At 43.2% G+C, this 17,804-nt stretch overlaps 1 protein-coding gene across 6 annotated transcripts in view; it reads left to right on the top strand.

The window, feature by feature from the left end:
* The window catches only part of LOC137412119 (uncharacterized), a 142,421-nt gene extending 126,465 nt beyond the window's left edge, over window positions 1-15,956 (top strand). For 3 of the 6 annotated variants that reach the window (XM_078783103.1, XM_078783101.1, XM_078783104.1), the window contains 10 exons: window positions 4,462-4,515; window positions 8,524-8,595; window positions 9,230-9,265; window positions 9,498-9,542; window positions 10,038-10,070; window positions 10,289-10,435; window positions 10,550-10,604; window positions 10,758-10,952; window positions 11,030-11,107; window positions 12,354-15,956. In XM_078783103.1, the coding sequence (XP_078639229.1) occupies window positions 4,462-4,515; window positions 8,524-8,595; window positions 9,230-9,265; window positions 9,498-9,542; window positions 10,038-10,070; window positions 10,289-10,435; window positions 10,550-10,604; window positions 10,758-10,952; window positions 11,030-11,107; window positions 12,354-12,544 (906 nt within the window). In that variant the 3' untranslated portion in view covers window positions 12,545-15,956. The remainder of the gene's footprint in view (window positions 1-4,461; window positions 4,516-8,523; window positions 8,596-9,229; window positions 9,266-9,497; window positions 9,543-10,037; window positions 10,071-10,288; window positions 10,436-10,549; window positions 10,605-10,757; window positions 10,953-11,029; window positions 11,108-12,353) is intronic. The other 3 variants (XR_013624277.1, XR_013624276.1, XM_078783102.1) reach the window with 3 other exon arrangements.
* Window positions 15,957-17,804: the final 1,848 nt, after the last annotated feature.

Below are 17,804 nucleotides of genomic sequence, written 5' to 3'. Positions count from 1 at the left end.
TGCTCCTTCCAAAGGACAACACGTGACGGGGCTTTGACGAACACCTTCTTCGTCGTGGCAATCAGGTCGTTGACGTCCTTGAACATTTCTCGGACTGTCTCGCAGACACGGTGGAGCGCGTGGGCAACGCAAGTCACATGCAGCTAGTCCGGGAAGATTTCCTTCAGGGCATGGCCGGCCTTGATCATATAGGCAGCGGCGTCGCTGACGAGGACCTTGAGGCACTCCGGCTTGAAATCAGGCCAAAGATAGCGCAGCATGTCATTGACTGCGTGCACGATCTCTCCAGAGTTGGTCTTCTCCAGAAACATGCACTGGACGAAAGTACCCCTCCTTGGACAAGCCTCCCGCGATGATGTTGGCCACATATCGACCTGCCGAATCAGTCGTCTCGTCGACGGACAGCCAGATGGGCTGCTGTCCGAGGTCGGCACGGATCCCCACCAAGGCCTCGTCGTAGCACTTGTCGAGGTAGTGCTTTCGAATCCAGCTTTCATCGGGGATCTGGAGAGTGATGTGCTTTTCCAGGAACGACCGGAGGGCAGGGTTTTCCAATTTCGACCATGGGATGCCAGCGGCCAGCATTGCCTGGCACAGCTCCTGAGCCACGACGTCGCACTTGTGCCTCTTTCCGCCACCAAAGTCCTCCATGGTGGCTTGCGTGACCGTCCTCTTCTTCTTCAAGGCCAAGTTGCTCTTGTGGCGGTCTCCTCGGACATGTTGGGCCAGCTCAGACTTCTGCTTCGCCCGGAAAGTCTTTTCACAAGCTCGACAGAAAGCCGTGTCACTCGACACGTACTTGAAGGTGGCCCCATCGCCGCCAGCGTTGAATTCCTTCAGCCACTTGTCACGAAGAGCAGCACTCATCTTGATAGGAGACTTGTTCACACTTTGTGTACACTCTCTCACTGTAGTACACCGCCTCACTGCTGTACACGCTGGGGACGCAAGTGGACGCAACGTTTTGTTTTTGAGATCGATCGCAGTTAAAAATTTCGATCGCAGTTTAAAATTTCGAAAAATTCCCTAATTTTTTTTAGCGTTGCCAGACATTTTCGACCAAAAAGGGCATTTTATTTTATTTTTCCCGAAAAAGGGCGAAATTCTTTTTTTCTCCGAAAATAGCAAAATAATTTTTTTGCGCGCAAAAAAGCCGTTTTATGTGAAAAAATATTTTTTACTTTTTCACATAAAAATCCGATGTGCACTAATGACCATGAAAACATGGGTCTCAATACTTAATTTGCTTTGATTGGATGCTTAGACACAAAGTTACAGTGGAAATTCTCTATTTTTTTCAATGCCGGCAGCTAATTTGTGCATATTATGCAAATTTGACGCCTTTCCACCAAATATATTTTGGTAAACCTTTAGTACGGTGCTAAGGGGACATTTCTGAAATGCAAAGCGGTGAAAAAAATTCTGTTGCAATTAGTGGTGGAAGAACCACCTTCAGAGGCCATTTTTCCCCACAGAGCGGGGTTTGGCCTTTTTTGGGGCACCGTGGTCCCCTTTTTGACGCAATGTTTTACGGCCGGATGCCCTTCTTGCCGCTAACCCTGTTAGTCCCCTCTTGCGACACACAGGGAATTACCAGTGAACTGGTACTCAATTGCCGACCTCAGAAGGATGACAGGCTGAGTCAACCCCCCTGACGTTAATTCAGCGATTGACCAGGATTCGAACCCAGGATCCTAGGATCCCAAGCTGGCACCCTAACCACTAAGCCAATACCAGGCTTCTTTGGTGGGTTGAGCCATAACATTTGTTAGATTGACTGGACGACATTTCTGGTGGAACTTTTTACCATCTTTCAACTTTGCTTTAGGTGTAAACGTGGGGATTTGTGATTGCTCACCATGGACTTCGCTCATGCCTCGTGCACATCTTCTTAGCAACACACGATTGTGGCTTTATATTGTAATATCATTACCCTGTGCTCGCGAAGCGAAAGTCAGGGTTAAGCATTCGGGTGCATACGTGCATGCGTACATGTCTGCATTTTTAAAATTCATTTTCTCGGCAACCATTGGTCCGATTGACATGAAATTTTCACCATAGGAGGGCCTCCTCCGGTAGAATATTTCAGTGAATATCATGACGTCACAGGTCACGTGGTATGGGCGCCATTTTGGAAAAACCAAAAAATCTTTGCACCTCTATATCTCAAAAAACGCTGCACAGAAATAATTGAGACAGGTCTCATTGCAAAGAACTCTCCATGCGGAATAACATATGTGAATGATGAAGTCATAGGTGCCACCATTATGACGTCATGATTCGACAAGTAAAAAATTTATCCGATCAGGATGAAATTTCTTGAGCATCTTCTCGGTATAAATTGATGCAGAAATAAAATATGGTCACGTGGTTTGGATAATGACGTTGTAGGTCACGTGGTTCGGACGCCATATTGTTTCGAGTGCAAAGCCTGAAAAACCACTAAAATCCAATTTTCTCCTAAATGACTGAACAGATCGAGGCCAAACTGTGCAGGCAAGGTCGCATACCCATGGCGAACAGAAAAGTCAGTGAGCATGACATCATGCGTCACATGGTTTTGGAGTTATGACGTTTTTAAGCATAAACTTTTAAAACCTAGCTTCTCCCTCATTTTTGATCCTATCGAGGGGAAACTTCACAGATGTATTCAGCATATCAGTATACTAAAATGACCTTTTGCAATTTGTGATGGGTCACGTGGTTTGGCAGATATAAATAATTAAACGAAAATATTTTTAAAAATTATAACTATTGAACCGCTTCATTGATCGATGTGAAACTTTATATTATAGTCGAGGTAATGAAGTGTAACATGTGTGCAAAATTTCAAGATGATTGGATACACGGTCTGGAAGGTAGAAGTTGTTATTGCGTGAAGAAGAAGAGTCTTCTGGAGTGGGCATGGAATTAATTATCACACTGCACAGGACGAGCAGACAAAGTACGGAGCGACCTCACGGGGTCATTTTGACCTCAAATAAAATTCTGATTTCAGATTTGTCAATTGCTGAGGTATATTAACACACGACCAAAATAGATTTGGCAAAGTTCCACCAATTTTTGACGAAAATATAACATTTGTGTCTGCATTTCGGTAAAGCAAAGTGTGTGCCGTGTCAGCATTTTAAAAATTGAAACGTGGCTCATTGTAAAGACCTCCGTATGGGGAATAGGTGTTGTTAACGATGACGTCATAATTCGACAGGGACAATGCTTAGTCTGATCAGTTTGAAATTTATTGAGCATGATCTATGCAACAATTATTTAGAGAATATAAATTTATGATGTCATCGCTCACGTGGTCTGGCAGCCATATTGTAACAAAAAAAAAAGAAACGTTCAAAAATAGAAGAGTTGGCTCACACCAAGTTGACTGTGCAGGGTAAGTATTCTATGAATACCATCTAGTTTATACTGTTTTTATTTCCTGAAATAATGACGTGTTATCTTATTTGTATTCTTACTATGGAATTTAATTTCTAGTTTCCGAGGTTTAAATCTCATGTAAATACAGTCAAATACAAATGAGTTGGTAAGAATTTGCAAATACAAATTTAAATACAAATACATCTTTTGTGACATTGTCATCACCTCTTGAATTGGCTTTCACAACCTGGCTGTTCCAGACACAGGTTTCCTTCAGCTTTCCTGAAATAGGAATGTTTTATGGGCTAGCATTTGACTTTCCTCATTGTAAGAAATCCGTATTTATTTTATTGACGTTGATTATAATCTGAATATTGTAACAGACTTACAGTGAGCTTGTTTCTGCTTAGGGTGCCGGCTTGGGATCCTAGGATCCTGGGTTCGAATCCCGGTCGATCACTGAATTAACACCAGGGGGGTTGACTCAGCCCGTCATCCTTCCGAGGTCGGCAAATCGAGTACCAGTTCACTGGTAATTCCCTGTGTGTCGCAAGAGGCGACTAACAGGGTTGGCGGCACAAAGGACATCCGGCCATAAAACATTGCTTCAAAAAGGGGACCACGGTGCCCGAAAAAGGCCAACCCCCGCTCTGCAGGGAAAAATGGCCTCTCAAGGTGGTATATTGCTAGATATCCTGCGTCCGAGTGGCGACCCATCCAAGATTGTACTGCTTAGCCAATGAAACTGCCTCAGCTACCTTATGCACTTCACGGCGTGAAAGGAATGGTTGTTGTTGTATTGCTAGATGATTGAAGATCATGGTAATTCCTGGACAACAGTTGCATTTATTAAGTGGACGGACAGACAACCCAAAAACATAATGCCTTCGGTGACTTCGTCGGCAGAGGCATAGAAATGGAGGTGAAGTCTTATCAGTGAGAGGAACATACTCTGTGGAACTGGTTGTTTCAAAAGCTTTAATGAGGGATTGTCTGCAAAACTAACTACAGCGTTGTAACCATTTCTTGAAACTTTAACAATCGGCCTTGATTTTGCCTGGAACCTCACATGCGTCACCATGTGTCTTACAGGGAGAGCCAGGACATCCAGGTCTCCCGGGAAAACGAGGCTTTCCTGGGAAACAAGTAGGTCATTTGCTTGCAATGTACTCTTGCTCTTCATTCATGCAAAATTTCGACCTCGACTTGTTCTTCACATAATTTCTGTTCTAATTCTGGCTAGCTCGCATATCTGCACTATGTGATGCATCGTCACCGAAACCTTAGAGCTAGATAGATCTGCACTGCAGAGAACGACAGCTAAAAACCGTTTATTCGTCCTTGTTTGTACCCCACATGCATATGCTGCCTCCACTGTACTTTCCACCCCTTTCTTTCCCACCACCGTGTACCCTGCCAGCCCCACAGCATGGCCCACCTCCCCCACTGCACCTCCCACCACACATCACTCCACCTTCACCATGCATCCTGCTGTCCCCAATACATGTCTGGCAGCCCCCACAGCGCACCCAATCCCACACACTCCTCATCTCCTACTCCCCTCTCACCAGTGTGCTCCCATAAATACTGGAGGTCTCTATTTGAATCGTACTGATGCGTTCAGCTTACTACTGCAGCTCCGGACATTTTATGTTTAACCGAAACGTTTCTGTCACGGGACGTTTCTGATTTATTTGTATCTTCCTGGCTATTCACTCTTCCGTTTTGACAGGCCTCTCCTCAGCTCTGGAGGTGCTGTTGCCTCGTCTGTGAAGAACTCTATTGCTCATTGATAATTGTCTCCTCCAAAGCGCTCAGAATTACATCTATCTGCATATACCTCTCCACAACCACCTAATATTGCTGTGTGGCATACCATCCAATCATTGATGACAAATGGCGATTATACCACTATTTCCTCCAATATCGGATCAAATTGTTACCAGGCATCCCAACTCTCCGTTCCTCATCTGTGGCAATTTCTACTGTCACCATGCCAGCTGTCTGGATGTCGGCCCACAACAACCAGTCATTGCATTGCAGCATAGGCATTCTTCGACTCTGTCGGTCTGACCCAATCTATATGTTTCACAATCTGGATTTCTGAAAGTGATACATCCTCTCTCTTGAACCTAGTAATGACTAACTTTCCCTCCATTCTATCTTGTCTCCTCCCTCCCCCTCCCCCCCCCCCTGCCCCCTCTCCCCATTCCACTTCCTCCACCGCCACCCCCAACTCTGCCCCTCTTTGCTCTTCTGACCACTTTCATGTCGAAGACAATAACTCACTGGCTGCTGTATGGGAGCAACCTCAAGTGTGCAGAATATGGCTGTTTGACCAGACCAACTGGCAAGGATTGCAGTTTGCCCTCACACTAAAGTATTGGGATAACGTCTCCGCAGCACCTGATATTGATCCCGTCTCGGAATACGTTCACAAAAGCTTTCTCTCAAGCACCTGTTTATCCCCATCCTCCTGCAGCTATCCTATCCATCATCTCGGCCCTGATACGCTGAATTATGTGGGGAGACTGTTGCAGTTAAGCAGCTTGCTTTCTTAACAAGGAAAGCTGACCCGACTGAGGGCAACTTTAGCCCATTCTGGCTCGCAATAAGTGTATGTGTCCATCAAGAGGCATGCTAGAAAACACCATCTTGCAAATCTCAACACTTAACTCTCCAACAATTCTCCTTCCTCCAAGTCATGGTGGCATCTTGTGAAGCTTGTCCCTGGTGGAAGCTCCCCCTTCATCCCTTCGCTCAACTTATCACAGCACTGCAGACTGTGGCGGCGATAAGGCAGAATGTGTAACCTCAGTGTTTTCTTCCAAATATCGGGTAACCTACGCATCCTGCTCTGTCCCCATCTTACCCCCTCATACCCACCGTCTACTACACTGTATCTTTCTCACCGAAGAAGGCAGAGAAAGTTCTGTCCGGCCTTGAACCTTCTTCAGCAATGCACTCAGATGGCATCAGTGCGCATATTCTCATATCCTGCTCTGCCGTTCTTGCTTTCCCCTTGGTCCCCTTATTCAGTCTGTCTTATTCATTTGCTGCCTCCCATTGGACTGGCAGTCACCAAACATCACTCCTGTCTACAAGAATGGTAGACAAAGAGAGCCCAGACAAGTAAGCTTATCTCCAATTACAAACAAAGTAATGGGATTCAGCATTGCTTCTGGTTGCTACTGATGTCTTTCCTGTTTCCAAACAGCCTGATCTCTGATCATCAGTTTGCATTCTGTCCCAGTCACTCAATTCTGGAGATGCTGCTGCTTCTCTCAACAATGGTCGGAAGAGGTCAGGAAGCTCCTGTGGAGAAGTATAAAACACAAGGACATTGCAAGGACTTCCAGGAAAGAAGTTGGTATTTCAAAAAAGTGGATCTGGGGTGAAATTAGCAGGGGTAGAAAAGATCAAGGTTTTGGATGGGGAAGATAAGAGATGGTGGTGAACAGCTGTTTTAAAGACCTGGAGGGAGGAGTGAGATTGAAGAGAGTGACGGAGTTTGTTCTAGAGGCGGGAGAAAAGAGGAATGAAAGAGTGAAGGTGAGCAGAGTCTTGATTTTGGCAGTTTAACCACAAGAGGATTGCAGGCAGATCTTGTGCGACCTGTAGGAATATTTGGGGGACAGAGCCCAGAGAGAGCTGAGGGGAGCAAGGCCGGAGAGGAGTCGGTAGAAGACAGAAAGACCACCAACCTGCCTGTGGTGAGTAAGTGAAAGGCCCTCGGAGTTAGCTTCATCGCAGGAGATTCAAATGATTTTGAAAGCTTTGGTTTCAACAGCGTGAAGCCGAGCTAGGTGAGAAGCAGGAGCTCCGGCCCAGAGGGGAGAACAGTATTCCATGGAGCTGCGGATGAAAGCCTTGTAGGTGGTGAGGAGCTCAGGTGTGCCAAGGAAGGACTTCGCACGACGGAGGATGCCCAGTCGGCGACTGGCTTTGGAGGCCAGATTTGAAATGTGGTATTCCCAGGAAAGATCATGGCAGATAGTGAGACCCAAAAGTTTGAGTGACAGAACTTCTTGGAGAGGATTATTCAGAAAGTGGATGGGAGGGTTGTCCAGTCGTTTTGTCCAGTCATTTGTCCAGTTTAGTACAGTCATTTTGTCCAAGTCTGCAGAGAGTGAGGAGGCTGCAGACTGCCGATCTAAGGGATGAGGAATGGAGCGGCGGAGAGTGGAGTCATCAGCAAAGAGATAGAGAGGATTTTCAAGAGAGTCAGAGAGATCATTGCTGAAGACCAGAAAAAGCACAGGGCCCAGAACACTGCCTTGTGGAACTCCAGCCTGAACAACTCCTGGCAGTGTCCATGTGTTTATATACCTCTCCCGCCCCCCTAACCCCTCCCCTTCCCATGCCTCCTCTCCCAAGCCCTCTCCTTCCCACAGATCTCCCGATGTCCCTGTTCTCTACTGTTGTACTTGTCTCCCCATCTTGTCTGCTTCCCTCTCTCTCCCCATCTTGTCTCCCGCTCCCTTTATTATATGTTTTTTGTGTGTCTGTTTGTTTTTTTGTGATTGATGTTAGCTCTTACAAGAGCCTCGATCTTGTATACAAAAAAAGAAGCTCATTGGAGTACCCCTCTCCAGTCCCTTTGCGCTTGGGGCACAACATCACATAAGCTGTCTCTCTTAGATTTTGTGGAATGTAGAGCTCTCCATATTATTGGAATCTCTCATGATGAGGCCTAAGCACATAGTCTGCTGCTTTCACATTGCAGACAGGTTAGTGGTCTCTCTACTGTTTACCGCTTCTTCCCTGATAATGCTCCGTCTATTCTCTCAGAACTCTGATCCTCCCCAGAAACTCCAGGATGCACACATTTTCCCAGTGGCACACTCCTCGTTAAACTTCCATAATCCAGGCTGACTGCACACCTCAACTGCTTTGTTCTTCACTTTCTCACATCTAGGGAAACCTCTTTCCAGAGACCATTGTTTTTGATTCTTTCCTCCAGGGCTTCAAGCAGGCAGTGCATCGCCACCGCATGTCGTCCCCCATCCTGACCCATGATCTCTATTACCTATTACCTCTGTTTTTCTGAGATGCGTTTCACAAGACTGCACCTGGTTTGAGATATGCAAGGTCTGTTTCTATGCACAGCACCTTGTGATTCTACATATGTTTCGTGTAACTGTGTCATGGCAGGGCTATCGGGGTATTCCTGGAGTACCAGGCCAGCAAGCAGTGCCAGGATTTCCTGGCATACCTGGGGAGAAGGTAAGGGAGTATAGATTATGATTGTAGTTAAGCTGCCTAAGATTGTGACATCGTAAAATTTTTAGATAATTATTTATTTACTTATTTACTAGTCTTAAATGCAACTTCAATTCACTATACAGTTCTCACTCAGTACCAGGATGTGATCAAATACACACAACCTCTCCATGTAGGCCATTATCATAGTGCGAGACAAGACCAAATGTCATTTTGGAAAGTTTTGTGCTCCCGTATTATCCCTTCTGTTGCCTTTCGGTTATTTGCATTGTTTGCATTAGAACCTTTTCCACCAGCAAAATTGAAAAGTTTGCCTGAGCTAAACATCTAGATCCAAAAATGCAAGAACCGACCCCAAGTACAAAACAGGTTATGCTCATAATTATCACCCTCTTTAATTAAATAATTCCAAAGTACTTCTCAATATCTTTCTTCTTCAATTATATAATCGTTGATCATTGTTACCAATACTGTGAGAACTGCCGAGCAGATAACGGAGAAATAAGTTTGAACTTTTCCAAAGACAAAGGCTAAGGTATTTTGGAAAAAACGAATTGAGTTGGTTTTACTTTTACATTTTCCACATCGGTCTTGGAGTGTTTGTGATTATGGATTGCGCTTCTTTCTCCTTTCTGAGGGAGAACGTGGGACACCTGGCAGAAAAGGGTCCAAGGTAATGCATGAAATGTATCAGGGTTTTCTGTGATTCTGCATGGGGCTTTAATTTGCATAATAGGCCACACTCTCTTTCCTTTGACGAATGTTACCTAAAAACCAGACGAGTGGCTGAAAGGTATCGATTTGTTCAGCGAATGGCCTGGTGCTTTTGATTCACCTTGTAATGCCTGCATGGTCATTTATTTTTACCCTTTCTCTTACTGACCTTTTCTTTCTGTCTTGTTTAGAGTGAAAAGGGTAGTTTAGGCCCACCTGGAATACAAGGACCCGAGGTATGTTTTTCAACTTCTTCTTCTTCGTCTGTGTGCAGCGCAAGGCTGTGGGGTAGCATTATTGGCTGAGGGCATGGCTGTGCAATGCCCTCTGCTGGTAAAAGCAGGAATTTGGAATTTGTTCATGGTGATGGCAATAACTCCGTCAATGCTGGCAGAGGGGGCACCCAGTTTACCATCCATCCAAGTGACGGCACACTCATTGATGAATCACTCTGCCTGTCCAACACTGGGATGACAGTTTATAGCTGGTTCTGAATTCAAACTTAAGCTAGACATGTTTGGCCTTGGAGGCCAGTGTGTGTACCTCGACGCCATTCTATCAGCCATTTTTATTTCAACCAAATGATTACTTCAGAACAGGTTTACCATGCATACGGTTCAATACATGATTTGTACATTGTTAAATTCCGGGTGTAATTTATTTTCTTTTGTATCATTCTGATATTCACTTCAAAAATTTCATCGTTCTTCCTGTTCCTGTGTGAATTGCAGGGAAGCATTGGACCAAGGGGACAGAAAGGAGAGGTAAGTTATACAATATCTACATCACCTCTGCTTCCCCTTCTCTCCCCATCGTGTCTACCTCTACCCTTATTATATGTTTTGTGTGTCTGTTTGATTTTTTTTGTGTGTGATAAATGTTAGCTCTTTCACGAGCCTCGATCCTGTATACAAAAAAAAAAAATCACCTGATTATATTTGACAAAACAGAAATGCTAACAAATCTGTCTTGTGGACTATAGCGAGGAAATAGTGGTCCTCCAGGGATTCCCGGAAGAGTGGGCCTGAGGGGAGAAATGGGACAACGAGGCCCTATGGGGCCCCTTGGGCAAAGAGGACAAATTGGTGAAAGAGGCTTTCCTGGACCTGCTGGAATAAAAGGAAACCCAGTAAGTTTCTCAGAATCCACCTCTTTCTCTTCCTCTCCCAATAAATCTTTCCCTATTTACTAAATGATCTCTGATTTTAACTTTGTAACTGATATTGTTGCGTTCCTCGGGCAGGGCCCAATGTTATCTGATGAACACGTCCGCAAGGTTTGCTTCGACCTCCTCCAAAGTAAGCCAGTTATGATGTCACAAAACTTTGAAGTTGGCCAGAGTTTTAGACAAAAAATCCATCATAACTTTATCACCATGAGAGGAGAAATCAAGGATATAATTCCTTTAATTCCTCAACTTCACGTGTCCTATTGATTCTCCTGTGTCCCAGCCCAGCTGCCTTCCCTACTTCAGAATGCCATACCTTGTTCTTCTTGTCAACACCGTACGGGCTCGCCTGGAGCTCCCGGCCCACCTGGAATTCACGGCTCATCTGGGAGTCGTGGCCCACAAGGGTATCCAGGGCAGGCAGGACAGGCAGGAGTATCCGGAATTCCGGGGAAGCCGGGCAAAAAGGGTGAAAAGGGTGAGGTATATTCAAATCTTTTTTTAACCTTCATGTAGATTGACCAATAGCCTCAATTCTATCTATATATCATGCAGGTGAAGCTGGAAGAAAGGGTGAGAAGGGACTAAGAGGTGTGGGTAATCTCGGTCCTCAAGGACCACTTGGTCATCCAGGTAGGTTTACTACACCTAATTACAGATTGTTGAAATCATAAACAGGAAAGGCCTGTTGTTGTTTTTTAAAAACTTTAATAAACATTACAGATGATTTGTAACACAATATGTTAAAACATTGGTAATCCAAAAATATGACCACTGGACCTGTAGCTTATCTGGGCCCTGGCCTAATGTTGTAACCCAGATTTGGTAACATTCTGACTGGTGGGTCTGGAGAAGAAGATTTGTGACGGAATTTACATGGTTTTCCAAAAAATTGACTTAGTTGTCCATTTTAACACACTTCCGGTCAGGTGATCGGCATGGCCTGCACAATTTAACATCACTACCCTGGCCTAATGTTGTAACCCAAATTTGGTAGCATTCTGACTGGTGGGTCTGGAGAAGAAGATTTGTGACGGAATTTACATGGTTTTCCAAAAAATTGACTTAGTTGTCCATTTTAACACACTTCCGGTCAGGTGATCGGCATGGCCTGCACAATTTAACATCCCTACCCTGGCCTAATGTTGTAACCCAAATGTGGTAGCATTCTGACTGGTGGGTCTGGAGAAGATTTGTGAAGGAATTTACATGGTTTTCCAAAAAATTGACTAAGCTGGCTATTTTAACACACTTCCGGTCAAGTAATCGGCATGGCCTGCACAATTTTACATCCCTACCCTGGCCTAATGTTGAAACCCAAATTTGGTAGCATTCTGACTGGTGGGACTGGAGAAAGAGATTTTTGAAGGAATTTACTAAGTTGGCCATTTTGACATGCTTCCGGTCACGTGACCGGAACGAGCTTTGCAATCCCCGCTACCAGTCAGGAGCGGAACCTTGCTGCCAAATTTCAGCCGGATTGGCCCAGCGGTTTTGCCAGAAAAGTCGAAATAGGTGACAGACGGATGGATGGACGGTGCATGATGACAATACCTTATCTGAAATTCCAATTCCAGATTAGTTAAAAATGAGGGCAACAGCTTCCATTAGATAAACTCCTTTTCTACCTTATAAGCAGAGCTCAATCTGGATACCACGAGACATCTTGTGAGTCGTGTTTTAGAAGCCTCTCTAGTCAGTGAAAAAAATTCGAACAATTTGAAGTAAACTATACATGAGGACATCATGCACAGAGTTGATAATAAAGTCTGGAGCTAACTGGGAGGGGGGGGGGGGGGGGCAGAGGGGGACTGAAATGTAAAAGCTACAGTACTTACTCGTTTGCGTCCTTTGTCTCCCAAATCCCCACTCCTTGCAGGACCTCCTGGTCTTCCCGGGAAAGCTAAAGGTGGGCATCCTGGCAAGCCTGGGCTTCCAGGAAAAAGAGGAGATCCAGGAGAAAGAGGAACTTCTGGGTATCCTGGTCCAACAGGGGTCTGCAGTCCAAACATGTGTTACATGTCCAGCATCCTGGCTCAGAATAGCTTCAACAAAGGTCCCAAGTATTGAAGTGGTTCAGCCTGTGTCCCAAGTACTGCCAAATTGTTTCAATTGATCTTGGAATGGTGGAAATGCAACTACACTGATGACTTAGGGAAGGCCAATGTGGAAGGACAGCGATGGAAAGAAAATCAGGTTTACAAAAAACAACACACATGTGATGAAGCATTTCTTGGCTTCAAGTTTTTTTTGTATTTTATATTTTTAATAGATATAATCTATTGGCTTTTTAAACATTGTGATAGTACGAGTTGCATGGAGACAATGACCTAATACCTCGTTTGCACTGCAAACCATACCTTGCCAAGCATCCTTTTCTCTCCAATAGAGTAATTTGCCAAAAAGCAACTGGAAAGTTCCCATTTCGACAAGCACTTGAACCACTGAAAAAACATAAAATAATGAGCTGAAGAGCAAACGTGCATTTTTACGGCGCATATCTTCGTGCTGTTTTGGTCCCTTTTTACATTCGTTTTTACAATAATTACAGTAAATTCTCAAATTAGTACTCTGTTGTTCATTTATATTTTGTCATTTGTTTCCATATTGCTTTTGGAATAGCAGGGAAAGGCAAAATTAATGTGGAAGAAAACTTCATAGTTATTCGTCCCTTTATTCTGGCAATTACACAAGTTAGCATTTTTACTTGTGCAATGTCAAGTCCGCTGTGCGGGGCCATCGCTAATTTTTGTGCTCCAAGACCCACAATTGATCGATCTTCAAGAATGTGATTTTTTTTTTTATTGCAATGGCCCACATTTATGCTCTGATTACACTGTAGGCTGGAGAGTTCATAGAACACCTGACCGCACGCTGTGTTCAAGTATACAATTCAATTTAAATAACATAATAATTTTTAAAGCTCATATAAAAAATTCCGGAGGTTTAGCGCCGTTGATGCAGTCTTATACCCCACCTTATTTAACATGTCCAAGTACTGCAAAACTGGAGGCTTTTAAAAGCGATAAGAAGGTGATTTGTATTCTACAGTGTTCAAGTAAAGAATTACGTTGAAATAAATAAAGATTTTAAGGATTGAAGAAAAAAAATAATTCCGGAAGTTTACTGCCATTGATGCAATCTTATACACCACCTTATTTAACAGGTCCAAGAACTGCAAAACTGGAGCCTTTTGGAAGCGATAATGAGGTGATTTGTATTCTAGTGTTCACGTAAATAATTCAATGGAAATAAAATAAAGATTTTAAAGGTCGTAGAAAAACAATTTTATTCCGGAAGTTTACCACCGTTGATCCAGTCGCTATTACACCACCTTATTTAACACGTTACATTAGTTATTCATGTCCGTTGTTTGTGTCCTTAATGACGTCCTTCAAAAACAGCAAGTTTCCTGTTTGGAATTATATATATTTTGTTTGACTGCCAGGCAGGCAGACAGAGTAAAACGATTATCTTTTTACAAATGAAACGGCAGGTTCGTTTTCCGATTCATGTTCAATATATAACATTCAATTGCAATCAAGTTGTTCCTCGATCATAAACTGACGTTTTCAGATAAATGGATGGATGGACGCACAGAAGTGAACCAATTGCTTAATCCCGTTAAATTGGACTCAGACATCCCACACTACTTGCAATGATCGTGCAAACAAGTTATCATGCACGGGTTAGGTCTTGAAAGGTACTATCTGTTACCAGCACGTTTACAAACTGTAGTATGCACCATTATCTAGCAGTACATGATATAAATGAGCACCCTTCATAAACGTACGAGGTGTCCGGAAGGTTTACACAAAGGAATACCTTTTTGGATCGCAGCAGCAACAACAACAACAACAACACAATCACAAATATGATGCTTGCTTTGCATCTTAACATATCTCTGTGCTTCTACATTCAGTTCTTCATTTAACTCCTCAGTATGAACATCAATTCTGTGTTTGCTTCCATATCTTGTGTTCCCAACCCCACACTCTCACTACCCATCCTTCCCTGTCGTACGCAATTGCTCCTGGGCTCTGTCTCTTTTCCACCTGAGAAGATGGACCTTCTTTCCACCCTCAACTCCTTTGACTCTGCAACTGGTCCGGAAGGCATCAGCTGACGTGTCCTAAAAACCTGTTCTACTGGTTTTGCACTTCCTCTCTCTGCCCTTTCTCCCTGCCATTTGTGCTAGATCATCTTCCATCTGCTTGGAAATTCACCAACATCACTGCATTACATAACTAGAGCAAAGCGACTGTGTCGCCAATATGCCTCCGTATAGTCCCTGCCCGTGACCATGGGTAGATGCCCTCGTTCATTGTCCTAAAAATAAACAAGTTTGATTTAAATCCCTTTCGCTGTTTTCAAGTATCACATTTTCACCAGACAGGACAGGTTTCACATCGATCGGTGAAGGGATTTTTTTTTAGGGTTTCACAGAAGGGATTTTTTTTATATATATCGGCTTTCAAGCAAATATGTCTGTCACACTATGTGACATATGACCTTAAAAATGTACACTCCGCATATATATGGGTTAGGGTGTTTCATATTATAGGTTTAAAATTAAAATATGACATTTTTGTTGACTTTGCTCATGCCCTCATTCCTATTTATATGCAAAGGTTGTCTGCCAATTTTGAGAAAGATCAGGTAATATTTAGAGGTTGCACAGTCTGCACACTTTTGAAATTTTACTCCAGTTCATTTAAGAAAAAGAAGAAGATTTTTTGCAAAATAAAAATTAATAAGACATCGAAAGAATTGTAAAACATTGAACATAACACAATGAAATGAATATAAGCAGTGTGTGCAATGCAGTGTGGGTGCAATGTGTGTGCAATGCAATGAATATAAGCAGTGCAGACTATAAGTGTGCAACCTCTAAATATTATTCAATTTGTCTAAAATTTGGCATACGGGTCACTTAGATGAATAGAACCAAGGGGACGAGCAAAGTGACACGAAAATAGCAACTTCGGAAAATTGAAACACCCTAATATGGGTAGGGGATCACGTTTGTGAAGTTTCATGTTGATCGGAAAAGGTTCATTTTTCTATCCAAGATGGCTGCCAAACCACTTGACCTATGACGTCATCATTTAAACCTATATGCAACAATGGTGCTAGATGACATTTGTAAAATTTCGCATCGATAGGGTAAGCGGTTTCAGAGATATAATTATTTAATATTTTCCTCAATCCAATATGGCTGCCACACCATGTGGCAATGGATGTTTTCATGATCATCTTTTAATTGCCATGACTAGTCAATGACACACATACAGTTTTGAATGCTTTGGGAGAAGATGTTGTTTTAAGGTTTTAGGTTAAATCCAATATGGTTGCCAAACCATGTGACCTATGATGTCATAAATTTACTATTTCAATACAAATGGGCATAGATCATGTGCATGCAATTTCAGATTTTTGGATGAGGAATTCGATTAAAACATTTTTGGCTGGTATACCACTTCACCTATGATGTCATCATTATCATGCTTTTGTTCCCCATTGGGAGTACTTGACAATGTGCCAAGTTTCAAATTTTTCCAATTTCAAATTTTCAAAAGTTTCAAATTCAGCGGTTTCCAAGAAATATATATTTTAATTAGTTGCATTTAATCCAAGATGGCTGTCATACTACGTGACCTATGACGTCAGAATTATCGTAAAAATATTCTGCATGGGTGTCACTCCTACCCTGAAAGTTTCATCTCAATCAGGCATGTGGTTGCTGATAAAAACGAGGATTAGCCCGTACGGACGGACGGACAACCCGAAAACATAACTCCGGCCACCTTCGGGGGCGCAGGAAGAAAAAAAAGTGCAAAAACTGATCCCCTTAACTACAGACCTACCAGCTTACTTCCAATCATCAGCAAGGTCATTTGAACATCATCACATGGGATGGAATCCATTAATTTAGCCCCTTACCTTGAGTGCCTTTGTGCCTTGTTGGGGGTGATTGCCATTAAAAAAAAATCGTAGTTGATATGAAATTCGTCCTTTTCTTCAATAACCTCATTATCACCAATTTAGTATCAGACCAGGTTACTCCACCTTGGACATGCTGTTTATACTAACCCAACAATGGATGGTGTCTACAGGATGCACACGGTCAACCCGCAACCACCAGCTCGCAGTAACGTGGCTCAATGAAATATTTTGGAAATAATGATACTAGGAGGACAAAAGTGTCAAATTTTACATGAATGTTCTTCATGTCATAATGATTAATTTCAGAAGGGTAGCCACCCATAAATAGTACAATGACACCTCAGTAGGGAAAACTGAAATTCAACAGAGGATAATACCCACAAATCAGAGAGTACGCTAACACTATGTTGGGATGGCGCGGAAAAAAATGTCGCTACCATCTGCTACATACAAAACTAAAGTTGGAGTATCTTCGATAAAAACTCGCTTTGGCTACATATGAGAGCCGACCTGGTCTGTTCAGCTGATTGTCTCGGCAGGGATCGATTTTCAGTTCTCCAGACCATGGAAAAAGCAAAATAAAGCAAAAAAAACGACATCTCTCAAACCCGGGAATTCATCTTCTTGTTCATAATAATAATAATAACAATGATCTTCTTCAGAAGGCATATTTCCGAGCTGCCTCGATCAATGGCAATGAATCTGCTACCATTCGACAGAGTTTTACTTCCTGCAACATCCTTTGGTATTATAATTCTCGTAGCTTGAAAGGATTCCACGAAAAGTACGTAAAACTACATTCCTAAGTAAAAGAATAGGACTGGAGTAGGCGTGGCTATGACTGTCAATCAGCCTGATGGGGGCGGAGCCGCCAGACACATTATTGCCTCCGTGTCAGCGTTATGTGTGATAATGTTGCGGCATCAAATAATATCAGCAGAAATATAATGTCTCAGGAAATGCCTTGTTTTTCATTGTTACATTTATGAAAATAAAATAATAGTGAGGTACCAGTGCCATACACCGCACACGGGACACGTGATCACGAACCCTCCAGTCACGGGTTCTTGGCGACAGATTCGCTACGTCAGCGCATCACCGAGGCCGTCGTACAGAACAGTTGCCTCTTTGTTTTGGCATACTGCATCGACGACAGTGGTCAATGGTCAATTAATTGATATTTAAATATTAAGATCCTAGTTTCCCTACTCGCTCATATGTTGTGTGCAGGAGACTAGATGAAAGGGAAGTGGTGTGAGAATGGTGAAGGGTAGGCAGGGACAGAAATACAAGTTTGTGTGGCAAGGGTGCCCGGAGGGTGTGAATGGTGTTGGTGTCCTGTTTTCTGAGGAGTTTGTAGACAGTGTGGTGAGTGTGACTAGAG

This window comes from Myxine glutinosa, chromosome 8 (assembly GCF_964187855.1).
Source record: "Myxine glutinosa chromosome 8, kmMyxGlut1.1, whole genome shotgun sequence".
Taxonomy (NCBI): domain Eukaryota; kingdom Metazoa; phylum Chordata; class Myxini; order Myxiniformes; family Myxinidae; genus Myxine; species Myxine glutinosa.
Note: the sequence above shows the minus strand (reverse complement) of the source record. Positions and strands in the feature narration are given on the sequence as shown.